Genomic DNA, 14,132 nt, shown 5'->3' with positions numbered 1-14,132 from the left:
TCTTTAGTGTTGACACTTAGGCTATGTGTCTTTATCCTGTTTATGAATGTTTTCAAGAATAACTCAATTCTTTAGTTGCAGCCAAACAACTACATTCACTTAGTTGGGCGTCTCTAAGGATGAATTACTAGCATCTCCTCTAAAAGACTTGACTCCACTTAGAGTTAGACTCTTACTATACTTGCAGTATCAGCACCTTCCAGAATTACAGGAGACAGACTCCAAATACAAAGTATCAGTCTATTTTGATGCCTTGACATATCCTACGACTTGTTAATACCACATTGAACCTTTTTTTTTGATATCTCCAGTTAGAAGGTTGGGTTGCAATCATAATTACATCATTGATGGTTTTCAATCCCATCCTCAATCTTAATTTATTTACTTGTAACAAATCCAATCCTTTCGTCAAAGGATCAATTACATTGTCCTTTGTTCCCAAAAGTCAATACCAATCACTCTGTCCGACACTAATGCCTTTATAGAATTTAATCTAACTTGGATGTGACGTTTGATTTTTTTGTTGTATTTACGACTCCTCACCTTTGCAATTGTAGTTTGACTATCACAATATAGGTGGAAGAAGCTGGCTTACAATGGAAAGTTGTGATAACAACCCATATAACCCTTTTGTCTCGGTACCAGTCGTATCCAATGCACATAACTCGAGTCCAAAAGTAGACTGGATTATCAAAGTCTGTTTTGCAAACCTTCAGGAGACTGCGCCCTGATCTAAGGTAAAGACATATCTTTAACACCCATTACTCATGGAGTTTTTGGCTATCCAGCTAGCATCACTATATTCCTAAAAAATAGTAGGACATCTATCATAATGTATGGAGTGACACCGAACCCTTCAGGTACCTTAGTACCCTATCTAAAGCACCCCAATGGATTCTGTTAGGACAACTAATGTATCTAGCCAGCTTAGAGACAGAAAAGGATATATCCGGTTTCGTGTCATTCGCTAGATACTGTAAACTCCCAATAATTTGATAATACCTTAGTTGTGAAACCGAAACACTACTTTCATTTTTTATATAAAGTTATAGAAGAATCATAAGGCGTCTTAGCAGTTTTTTTGTTTTGATAACCTAATTTCTCAATTATCATTTCAACATAGTGAGATTGAGAAATGGTTATCCCATCAGTTGAACAAATCAACTTTATGCCAAGGATTACATCAGCCTCACCAATATCCTTTATTTCAAACTTATTCTTTAAAAATGGCTTGGTTTCAGTTATAATGACATGATCTTATTAAAAGAATATCATCTACGTACATGCATAAAATAATTATTTTATCTCCTTTAACTTTACAGTATATGCACTTATTATTCTCATTTATAGTGAAGCCAAACAGAAGAATAATTTGTCAAACTTTTCATGCCACTGTTTGGGTGCTTGTTTAAGTCCATAGATAGACTTAACAAGTTTACAAACTTTGCACTCGCTACCATGAGCTACAAATTCCTCAGGTCGATCCATGTATATTTCCTCCTCAAGTTCACCATACAAGAAGGTTATTTTCACATTCATCTGGTGAATTGGGAGGTTATATACCGAAACTAGTGTTATAAACACCCATTCTGTAGTCAACCGAGCTACTGGAGAATAGCTATCCAAGTAGTCTATTCCCTCTTTTTGTTTAAAATCCTTAGTCACCAATCTGGCTTTAAACTTATCGATAGTCCCGTCAGGTTTCAATTTATTAAAGATTCACTTACACCTAATAGTAGTACACCCTGGAGGGAGATTAACTAGCACCTATGTTCTGTTAGAAACAATGAAGTCCATCTCACATTTGAAAGCTCTTTCCATTGCTTAGCAACCTAAGAAGCTATAGCGTCTTCGAAAGTTACTAGATCGTCCTCGACATTGTAACAAAGTCACATTAAAAAATCCTTGACAACCTTAGCTCTCTTACTCCGTTTGGGTTCATCTGACTCCTCATGAGTTAATTAGTACTACTAGGATTAACCCACACATTAAATATCTTTTTCACATATTTAGGAATAGATATGGAGGCAAGTGAAACACTTGAAAGTATTTCTGTTTTCATAAGAAATACATCTTCTAGAAAAATAGCATCACGAAATTCAACTATTTTGTTGACCTCAATGCTTGGAATTTCTTTTTTTATAACAAAAAATCTCAATGCATAACTTGCCTTCACATAGCCCAAGAACACAACTTCAACAATGTGAGGGTCCAATTTCTTTCTTTTGTGTTCTGGGACCAGTACTTTTTCTAGGCACCCCCATACTCAAAAGTATTTGAGGCTTGATTTCCTACCTTTTCACACCTCGAAAGGAGTACTTGCATTGTGTTTCAAATGGAATTTGTTCAAAATATGGCAAGTTATATTCAAAGTCTCTCCTCATAAATATTTTGATAACCCGGAGGTTAGTAGAATACTATTTAACATGTTTTTGAATGTTCTATTCTTTTGTTCAGCTACTCCATTAGATGAAGGGGAATATGGAGGAGTCTCTTCATGAATAATATCAAAAGTTTGACAATATTCATTGAACTTACTCGACTCATACTCTCCTCCTCTATCAGACCTTAGTTGTTTAAATTTTCTTACCAGTTTGGATTTCTACTTATTTTTTAAACAAAATAGGTTTATCTAAAGCTTTATCCTTATTTTTCATGAGAAAAATATAATAGTATCTACTGCAATCATTATAAAGTGATAAAATATCAATTGTGGTCCCTAGTCAAAACACCATTGAACTCACAAATATCTGTGTGAACTATAAATCAAGTATGTATGAATTCTTTTCGATTGACATATAGGTTTTCCTAACTTGTTTAGCTTCTACACAAACTTAGCACTTGTGAATTCGTTCAATATATTGACTAGGAATTAAATTTAAATTCATCATTTGTCTGATTGAATTAAAATTTGAATGACCTAGCCTATTATCCCACAAAGTAGATGATTCCACATTCAATACAATAGAATAAAAAATATTATTTTTATTATTATTCTCAACTCAAACTTTGAACAAGCCATCGTCTAAATGACCTTTACGAATAAAAATACCAAATTGCTGAATTATAATTTAATTAAATTTAAAAGCTAATTCATATCCTTCCCTAATAAATTTAAAAGCTAATTCATATCCTTCCCTAACTATTACATAACCACTAATAATATTTCTTCTAACAATGGGTACATGATTAGCTCTTTTTAACGACAGAATGCACCCTGAAAGAAACTTCAAGTCCACGCTTCCTATCCCAAGTACTTAAGCAGTACTGGAGTTCCCCATGCTTACTGTCCTTCCACTAATGGCCTGATAAGATATAAAGAGAGATTTATCATCATAAGCATGCACATCCGCTTGAGTGTTAATCAACCAATCACAAGATTCGTAAATAGTTAAGAGTACGGGTTGTATATACATATCTTTTAGTTGCTCCTGAGGTGTTAGTGCTGCTAGAACCTCCCACAACCATGTCAACAGCTGCCTACTCAGTCTTGGCATTTTTATTAGTACAAAGTTTGGACCAGTACCGAACCTACCCACAGTTTCAACATGATTTGTTTGCTTTTGGTTTTTTATTTTTGGTGGTCTTGCCTTTATTGATGGCTTTTGAGTTCGAATTAACCTTATTCACTTTCTGTTTCCCCACTATTAGATTGCCCAGGATTGATGCTCAACCAGCATCTTGTAGGTCTGATTTCTATGCTCTTCCTCAATATTGATAGCAATCATAAAATCATCTAGAGACAATCTCCCTTTCTAATGTTTGAGTGTCATGCAAAACTTGCACAGAATTTGGGAAATTTGCCCACTATAGACATGACAAGAAACTTCTCAAGAAGCTTCATCTCAGCATCACCAAAGCATGCGCAAGGTTGATAATCTCATAAGTCTGTACAGCTACAGACCTGTCCTCAACCATTTTATACCACATGAACTTGGGAACAGAATACGTTTCAAGCCCTTGCTTTTCAGTATTATATTTTTAGTCCAACTCATCCCACAAAGACTTAGCAGTATAATAGTCGGAACGATAGACGTCAAAGAGCGTATTTGACTAGGGCTGACAAAATCGCTCCTCGGCCTATTTGATCCCTTTTTGTCCACTGAATTATTTCAGCAATTCTAGGATCGGTATCGGTAGGTTCTGGTCTGATAACCTGAATCACTGTTAAAAATTCTTTCATTGTTAATCAAATTTTCATTTACTATTGCCAGCAATTGTAAAACTGGCCCAAAAAATTGTTCGGCAGACCGATCAAGTCGACCTTAGGTGCGATCGGAATTGCAATAGAAATAGTTTTTAATAATCTAGGAAATTAAAAGCAGCGTTAAAAAAAATGAGTTCTCAAATAGCCTTTACAAAACCGTTTTAGACGTTCCAGCAAAAATTCGATTATATTTTCTTCAAAATTGTTGGAAAATTTTCAGTTTCGAGTAATTGAAATAATTATTTTGAAATATAGCAATCGAATTTAGAAATAAAAAAATAATAAAAACAATGTTGGAATAAATAGAATATAAAAGTTGGAAATTTACTGAATTTGTTGATATTAACAAAAAAGTTGAATGAAAATTAACATTTGCCCACGATTATTGCAGGTCAAATAATTTTTTTGACTAATAAACTACCTTAATGGTGAAAATATACCTCCTCACATGATTAACGTATGAAGACGTAATTTGATTGTAAAGGTATTTATTTGACTTGCAATAAATTAGCAATAAGTCAATTGGGGTAAATATAAAATTTTTATCCATTTTTTTATTAATATCAGCAATTTTGGTGAATTTTGATTAATAGAAGGACTTATTTATTAGACAGAAGTAAATTTTAGAGATGTTAGATATAATTTTTCAAATCACAAAAAATTTATATACAATTATATCAAATTTTATGGAAAGAAAGTGTAATTATCTCCATAAAAGTTTTAAAAGAAAAAACTAGTTTCCCCATAAATATATAGCCCGCTATCTTGTAGATCACTTAGAAATTCTAAAACCTAAAAAATGAAGCGCATATCAATGTGTGTGCGTAATTTATTTTTAATTATATTTATTTAATTAAATAAAATTGAAAAACATTAAATGAACAATTGATTTAAACTGATAAAATAAATTCACTTTCAATATACAATAGTAGGGGACTAAATAATCAAATATACGGCTATTTGTAAATAAAAGTGGTGTATGTAAGTCATTTTAATCGACTCGTATTAATGGGTAAGTTACATTTTTGGTCTCGTAAGTGAATCTTTTTCAATTTTGGTCCGACACGTAAATGTGAAAGCAATCAAACTATTTTTTTAACTAAATTGATTATAATTATTAATACTCAATATCTATATCTGATAACTACCAATAATTATAACAATTATATACTAATAATCAATATCAGATAACTATATATAATCAATAACTACTATTAAAATAGAACGATATCTGCTATTAAAGTAGAATTAGTTGTTATAACACGACTTCCCTGTGTGCATATAATAAATAATTTATTTATGCTTTAAAATATATTATAAATAAAAATAAGATATATAAACCAACATATCATATTTAAAAAATAAAACTAATTTAGAAATGTTATTGACACAAAATAAAAGGTGTGAGTGGAATTTTCATATGAGTAGTGATAAATAGTGTAAATCATATAGATGAGATGAAGAATTTGAGTAGGAGTGGTTGCCAATATATAAGGATATTTTTGGCAATTTAAAAAATTGGTATTATGGTGTAAATAACCGCTATTTATCAGTGAAAATAGGGCTTTCTTTTTTATATAATAGAGATAACATTTTATACGTTGGTGGAGTTGGAACCCATGACCTTAAAATTATAAAACCTCAACATCGTCGATTAAGCTAGACCTTATTGGCAATTTAGGAGCAATGTTACAATTACAAAAATATTGTAATTTTAATCTCATAATATAAATGACAACAATTTTAGTTCTATTAGAATTCAATTTGGTCATTAAATCCGGTAATTTAAAAGGTCTAGGCCGTATGAGTAATTTGTGATATCACAAGAGAGTTGCTTGCATTTTTCTAGATTTAATGATAGATCTATTTTATTAGAAGGGGATTATAAGATGATAGATCTTATTATAAAATATTTTTTTTATAAAATGTTCAAATGAAATAAGATTAATTATGGGGATAATAAGATGCTATTTTGTGATTAATATAATCAAAATTGAAGGAGCTTACTAAAATTTGAAAAGTAAATTGAAAATCACTTATATACATTTCTAAAAAGAATTTTTTTATATGCTCTCAACATCTTATTCTCAAATAAATTCATATATATACAAAATCAGGCATCAAACACAATTGATCACACAGTAACTATAATACAGTTATCATGTGATTGGTCATTTTTTCTGAACTCTTCGCCAATTATATGGTAAATATATTATACTTAACCTAAATTAATTAAAATTTGACCAGATCCAATGCTACAATTTCCACGTATTTTCTGGCGGTTTAATTATATTTTTGCTCATTTTTCTTAAAAATCCACATTTCATTCACTCCAAAAAGACTGAGAAAAGAAAATATACATTTTATACTTTTAATTTTTAGAATTAAAAAATATATTTACTTTTATTTCTCTACAATTGGTTTAGAATTAAATTTTTTTGAATAAACTTAAGTGTATTTAACCTTAAATTTTAAATTAAACATTCAATTAGAAATTATATTAAATTCGTTTATATTTCAGAAAAAAAAAACATGTTTTTTTGTTTTGTTTATAAATTTACAAGATCATTTCTATACAAAATAAAATAAAAGTAAATTTCAATGGGTTTTTCTAAAATTTATCATAATTACATATACTCCCTTATTATTTAAAAAGTTACAAAATACACCCCTAAAATTAACGACCGTCCAACAAATACCCTTCTACAATGGACTGTCACAAAAAAAATATTTATTAAACGATCGTTAATTGCTAGAGAGCATTTATCATTCTTTAAACAACAATATATATATATATAGTTGCAATTATGATAAATTTTAACATAATATCCGAAAAATAAACACTAAAAGTAAAAGTAAACGGGTTGAAGATTCTGAGTGTAATAATAATTACAGGAACAAAGTTGGAAGAAAAGTATGGGAATTGGAGAGACTGTGCGACGATGATTTAACTGTCATGTTTGGTGGGCTGATGGCTAATCACCCTATTTTTTGAGACAAAAAGATGTTAATTAGTGGGATTAAAGTAGGATAGTGCATTACTTTAAACAAATCAAAAACGCAATTATAACTTCATTACCTAACTATTTCGGTTGGAGGGGAGCTTGTAGGCCTAACATCTTTATTCACATATATATAATATGTTTCTTCTTACTATTTCTTACTAATTATATATATACATACTTACGGAAAACTATAATTTTAATCCTGTGCTCATAGGTGTCGTTATCGATTTTGAAGTTGAAATTTAAAATTATAATTAATATAATAGCACGTTACTCCAAATATCGTCAGAAAATACTGAATTCATCCCAAAATAGCACATTTTTGGCAAGAGACTTCTTTAATTTGGAATTTTTTTTCCGACCAGTTTTGTTGATGCCGTTTTTGCCCTGGTGACGTTTGGATTAAATGTGTTGAATTTTTTTTTTTCTTAATTATAAGCTTTCAATTGCAAATTTCAGATTGGAAAAGACAAGAAGTGTTACTGTCCTTATAGGTATAGGATCAAAATTGCATTTTAGGTTAATTACACTTAGACCCTTTATGAAAATGCGAAATTACTCTTTTTCCCAAAAAGAATTTGAAATTATAGTTACACCCTCTACGAAAAATTCTTCATTTACACATAATTTTCTTACGTTAGGATTTCGACATATAAATTCTAATTTATACCTCATTTAACATTCTCATATATATTTTGTACTTACAAAGAGACAAATGGAATATATATGGAGTGGGGTTAATATCATTATATTTTTTTCCTTAAAAGTGCAAAATTGCTATATGGGAACATTAAATGAGGGGTGAAATTAAAAATTTATGGAACTTTTTTACTAATATCAGTATTTTTCATCTAAATCCTAACAAAAGGAAGCCATGATGAATTTTTAGAGGGGGTGTAAATATAATTTTAAAAACTTTTTGCGGAAAAAGTGTAAATTTATATTTTTAGAGAGAATTTAAGTGTAATTAATCTTTCAATTTTCCTAATTATATTTAAGCACCCAAAACCTGAAAAAATCAAATATAGTAAATGAATATAGACTATGTATTGAGTGAAATTTGAATGGATAATAAGATAATTAACATTGATTTTAATATTCATTTAAAAGCTGAATCCCTTACTATATTGCAAATGGAAAAATAACATAATCAACATTTAATAAAGCGTTTAGATATCAAGTTAGGGAAAAATACAAGCAATTCTCTTGTAATATATAGAATGTCCAAAATACCCCTAAAAAAACTAAACTAAATGAAGCAATTTACCTCCTTAAACAGGAAGGTAAATTACTCTGTTCTAAAAAGATATAGTAATATTTTGAATAGAAGAGTAATTTGTTTATTTGCAATATCACAAGGGGTAAATTGTATATAGAGAAATTATTTGTTGAGTCCTTTAAGTTCATCTGATGTTAATTTTAGTCATTTAAATTCACCTGTTTTAGTTTTAGTCTAATAACTTTCAAGATTGCTTAATTTTATTCCTTTGACCCAATTTCAGATAATTTTATCCCTACACAGCTTTCAAGAGCAACTTTAATCCATATATTTGCATCTCGTAGCTAATGCTCACCTAAAATGGTAAAAGAGTCCAGGTTTATTGAAGAAATATTTATTTATATTACACTTAAAGCATTAGGATGGACTATTAGCATTTATCATCAAAAGGGTAAAAGAGTCATAAATTAGGCTAAATAATCAAAATATATTTAAAATTGATAAATAAAGAACTAAATCTGCATACCAAAACTATAGGACGAAAATCTTCTTTTTCCGTTGTAAGTTGTACATTAATATACACATACTAAATGAGATGAATAAGAATATCATTATTCAGCTCAATCTATGGTTGAAAATTGTATACAATTATATCTATATATGTTTTGAAAACTATTAAAGTGTCGTAAGAATATTGCAAAATCGATCGACCTACCCCAACTCAAACAAGCCATAAATTAAGTGCGATTTTCATGATGATCAAATTGATATTGATCAATACAATTAATTACAAATAATCACAAACATCAAGTCAGACTAATTAAAAATATATCAAATCACCCAACTCACATCGTGAAGACCTCTACTTCTAAGTAATTAAGATATGTGATGCAAAAATAATCGTGGGATAACTACGCCGCTCTTTCTTTTAATTTGGTGTAATCACATGTAAATTTATTGTAATTTGAATGGTTACACTGTTCTTGACCAAACTATCCTTACAAGTATATATGACTGTATATCTCCTCACATGCATTAGCGTATGAAGATGTATAATGATAGTTTGATCGGAAAAAAGATTTTTTTAAAAATACAATAAGTCAATAATAAATTGATCAGAGGTAAATATGGATTTTCATTTAATTATTTTTGCTAATAGTAACAAATTCAGTGAATATTAACCAACCGAGAGATCCATTTATTCAAATAATAAAAAATTTACGTATAATTATATTAAATTTCATACAAAAAGGAGTAGGGTTGACGAGGATGAAGGGATCTTCATGGATATAATTATAGATGTGTGTGTGTATATCTCTTGTTGTGACCATGGAGAATATAGGTTTTTGAGGTCCATATATAGAGGCATGTGGCCCTCAAGAGACATGTTTAGTGACTTGCACTATGTATTGTTCTCAAGATGTTTGCACCTGCAGTGCGACTTGATTTTTGATTGAGACCGATCTATGGTTGGTAAAGTTTGATTAGGACTCCCATCCACCTTTATTGTATACTTGGCGCATATTTGCTTAGGGTCTGTTTACTTTTTCGTACGAGTAATTTGAATGATGGGATAAATTAGTGTTAAAAAAGAAAAATAAAAACTCGGTATTGATTGTATGCAGCTTACTTGGATTGATTATTTTGTGAAAATTATCAATTTTATATTTAGTTATATTTAAAATAAAAAGAATGATTAATCATTTACTTATTTACCCTTCTTTATATTTATATATATAACAAACAAAATTATAAAAATTGTTTATTTCAAATGTTCAAGAAATATTTATGCAAAATTGATTACCAAGTATTTCAGAAACCCTCGTTCAGGGAAGAAGAGGGCTTTTTCACCATAGATATCGAAAAAGGTAGAGGGGGAAGAGGCGCCGAGGGTGAAGAAGAACGCGGGAGTGGGTGGAAGGAAGGAGTTGGCGAAGGGAGGAGAAGTAAGGGGAGGCGATAGGGGAGAAAGAATGAAAGGGGGAGGCGAGGAAGAAGGCAAGGGCAAAAGGGTAATTTTGTCCTTTTATCTCATTTCGCCTATTGGGTTGAATAACTCAACGTATCTCAAGAGGTGGGTTGAGTTATTAAGGTTGAATAATAATGAATACGAGGCTAGATCTCCACGTCTTGGCCCCTAACTTGTATAATTAGTCTTATTAAGGTTGAAAAAGTACATTTGACATGTTTGAGTTGTCAGCTTCTATATCTGAAACTACTAAAAAAAACACTTTTAGGAAGTGTAAAAACTGCTGCTTTTAAAGAAGTGATTTTTGTAGAAATAATTGAAAGTTGTAGTAGAATCACAAGTTAATAATCTATAAAAATAAAAAAATAAAAAACAAATAAAAACTAAATTGGATAGTATCTGGAAAAAAATCATTACTAAAATAAGCTTAATTCATTAAATACCATTTTATCCTTATATCATAAAAAGATACTACTTTTGTATATATTTGCACCTGTTGTTTATTAATAATAATTGTTTTTCCATAAAAAAAATAATAAATTTTATTTCGATTACTATGTTTCATAATTAATTTTTTAAAAATATTAATAAAAATGAATCGTTTCTACCTCTGAAATCAAAATGAGAGACGAGTAATTTTCTTGTTCTAAATTTTCATCTCGAATACCCTATTTTTGTGTAGTGCGCCTGTATAAAATGTTACTTGAGAATAACCCACCGAGTGTAAATTATACATATTTAGGAAATAACCGATTTAATTACAAGGGATGTGTAATTTTCGATTGACAGATCAAAAAATAGTTGAATTGAAAGTTCGATTTTTACTGAACAACGAAAAAAACTTCAGTTCAGTATTCTTTTCTTTTTTTAAAAAGAAAAAAGAAAATTGATATTCGATTTGAATTTGATTTTTTGTGCCGATTAATCAAACCAAAATTCGAATACTGAACCTTGAACAAATTATATATTATACTATAAATATAATATATAAATATTAAATATCTTAATATCTGTATTTATAACATAAAATAATAATTTTATGGTTGATATATACTAATTTATTGTAATTATTAATATAAAAATTATTTATATATAACAAATTAAGCTTACATTATAAAGTTTTTAGTTTTATTTTTTATTAATTCAGCATAAAATCGAACCAATTGAAATAAGTTTGATTTTTATCGAATTAAAAAATTTAATATGCTATTTAGGTGTACTGAAATTTTGATTAATTAGATTTTCGATTCGATTCAATTTAATTAATCAAAATGAAAACGCTTAACATAAATAAACGATCCAAAGAAATATAATTTAGAATTTTAATATTTTTTTTTGTTTTGACTTTCTATATATTAACTGCAGTTGGATCATGGCTAATTGATAGAGAAGAGATCCAGAAAGCCCAGCAAGAAGGGTCGGAGGCCCATATTTTTCGGCCCATTTACAACTCCGGAATTTTCAAGAAACTTCCCCCGACGTCGGTTGACAATTATGTTGCCTTTTTTCCCTCTGCGCCATGCGTTATGCGCATATGTAAGTAACAAAGCCTTTGCTCTCTACTTCTTGAACGGATTTTACTTCATTCCCGTTTGAGTTCGTATCGATGTACGTTAATGTTTACGTAGAAAAGTTTTGTGAATTATGTGAAAAAATTTATTATTGAGGGATGAATAAGTGTTCTTTCTACACTTCTGTGTTGATCCTGTCGTGTTTCATGTATTCTCGAATTATGATGAGGATAATATGCTTAAGTTTCAGGGTTGAGCTTCTTCTGTGTTTTTGTTTGCAGATTGTGGATTGGAACAAATGGTTTGCTGATAATATTGTTTCAATGCCTAGTGGATTAATCTTGTTTTAAATTCGGTTTGAGTGACGTGGTTTACGAAAATCGAATTTTTTTGTTTGCTGGATCTCTGTTCATCGTAGGTTTGGGATGATTTGGTCATTTTCATTTGTGGTTATTTTAGACTTTTAATTTGATCGTTGTTTTATTATCTTTCTCAATGATTTCGCTTTACATGCTCTGCAGATTCGTGGTTGCTGAAGGAAGAACTGGATTAGAGTTCCCACGCATATGACTGCTGCTTCTCGTGCGTTAGTTAGCAAATTCAGGCCCATCGGTGCTTCAGGAGGAAGATGGGGTAATTCTGATGTTGTTTTTTGGTGATTGATTCTGAGTATAATGAGAATTATGTATAATGAAAATAAGATTTCACAAATTTTGTGGCAGTTGGCACAGTGACTCCCAGGAAAGGAACAAATGATAATGCTGGTGAAGCGAGTGTGGAGAAGGAGAAGGCTGAACCGATTGTTGCTTTCAGCAGGCCACCGACACTTCCCCCGTTTCTCGGAACATTGGTTGCTCTCTCAGTGCTGGAATCATGGACTAAGAGGGATAGCAATGATGATTGACAGGTGACATGAAAGCCTTTCCTTCTAGTGATTGGTAATGGTTCTGTCATGGATGTCAAGAACCTTTGTATATATCCTCTACTTGTAGGAACTGAGAAAATAAAACTTAGAAGTGTAATAGAATGAAGTTAGGAGTTGTTACCTGACTGTGAAGCTATTCACTGCATGTTAAGAATCTTTGCTAGGTAGTAAAATATCTTGAGGGTGATGCTGAGAATACAAGCTGCAAAATTCAGTAGATTAATGTACCACGCTAGGAATGGGCCTATTATGGGCTCTACAGCAATGCTGTATGCCTTTAGCAGTAGCTGAAACACAATGTGTGGACTCTTTAAAAACCCTGCATAAGCAGATAATTTTTTGTCAGTGTGGTTTTTACTAGTTTCAAAGTAAGCTTTAATACATGAGGAGTTTTCACATACACTCTGTAGCCATTGGGAATGCATCAAATAGTGCACTCACGATCTTGAATATAGTCTGATTTTCAAGGAATGAAAAAAAATAATAAGAAATTGGTGGAAAATTAAGCACAACATGTATTAAACTATTTATTAATATAAATGATTAGTCATCCTTAGATGTTGTTCACTCAATTGCTGAATAATAATATGCCTAATACAATAACTATGAGAACATCTGATGTTTCCTCTAGCATGTGAGTCCTCTAGCTAACATTCATGGATCATTGCCCAAGAAGTAAAAGAAGAAATGCTAATTAAGTGGAAAAATTTAATGCCGTAATGAAGAAACAAAATTAGTACCAGTGCTACAATTCCTAGTTTGATTGGCGACTCAATGAGGACTTGAGCTTTCCTGCATGTTGATTGTGGATCATGTTCTTCCTCTGAGATATATAGCTGGCAAAGAAATATCTTAGAAATCCTTTTTTCATGTACCTGATAACTAGTTTATCACCGTGTACTGATAGTGAGTAACTGCTGCATCCTTTGGTGAAGGGGACTTGTATCTTGTTCCAGTCTGCAGTCCGAGATTGAAGTTGTCCTGTAAGTTTGTCACTGTACGTCCTAGTTTTGTGCTAATTTTTCGTGGGTGCGAAAAAGTGTTCTCTTGTAAAGACAGGATTTAAACCATTTAAGAAAGAGGTAGACTGGAGAAGAATACCCAAGTGCCAATTGACTCCAGCTGTATTGTCCTTCCCTTCACATATATGCTCCACATTAAACTGCATATTTTGGCCCATACTGATAGTTAGTTGTTCGAGGAAATGCAAGACCTCCTGTAGCATGCGAGAGAAATTAGTCATTTCTACAAAGTGATGCAATCACAATATCCTAATATTAAAACAGATGAAAACCT

General features: G+C 30.7%; 2 protein-coding genes across 5 annotated transcripts in view; one reads left to right on the top strand and one right to left on the bottom strand.

The window, feature by feature from the left end:
- On the top strand, positions 11,865-13,032 carry LOC105158209. 3 transcript variants are annotated; one of them, XM_011074885.2, is made up of 3 exons: positions 11,865-11,936; positions 12,433-12,544; positions 12,634-13,032. In XM_011074885.2, the coding sequence occupies exons 2-3, from the start codon at positions 12,478-12,480 to the stop codon at positions 12,813-12,815; spliced, it is 249 nt and encodes an 82-aa protein (XP_011073187.1). In that variant the 5' UTR covers positions 11,865-11,936; positions 12,433-12,477; the 3' UTR covers positions 12,816-13,032. The 3 variants fall into 3 exon arrangements, with proteins under 3 accessions (XP_011073187.1, XP_011073179.1, XP_011073195.1); XM_011074877.2 differs by having other exon boundaries at positions 11,917-12,008; XM_011074893.2 differs by lacking the exon at positions 11,865-11,936 and adding an exon at positions 12,193-12,325.
- LOC105158227 overlaps positions 12,718-14,132 on the bottom strand; it is a gene marked incomplete in the record, with an annotated part of 2,612 nt that continues 1,197 nt past the window's right edge. Inside the window, 6 exon segments of one of the 2 annotated variants that reach the window (XM_020691815.1) lie at positions 12,718-12,858; positions 12,958-13,155; positions 13,238-13,292; positions 13,577-13,628; positions 13,712-13,793; positions 13,938-14,052. In XM_020691815.1, the coding sequence (XP_020547474.1) occupies positions 12,974-13,155; positions 13,238-13,292; positions 13,577-13,628; positions 13,712-13,793; positions 13,938-14,052 (486 nt within the window). 2 annotated transcript variants of the gene reach the window in all.

This window comes from Sesamum indicum, linkage group LG1, assembly GCF_000512975.1.
Source record: "Sesamum indicum cultivar Zhongzhi No. 13 linkage group LG1, S_indicum_v1.0, whole genome shotgun sequence".
Taxonomy (NCBI): Eukaryota; Viridiplantae; Streptophyta; class Magnoliopsida; order Lamiales; family Pedaliaceae; genus Sesamum; species Sesamum indicum.
This window is presented reverse-complemented; position numbering and strand designations above follow the sequence as displayed.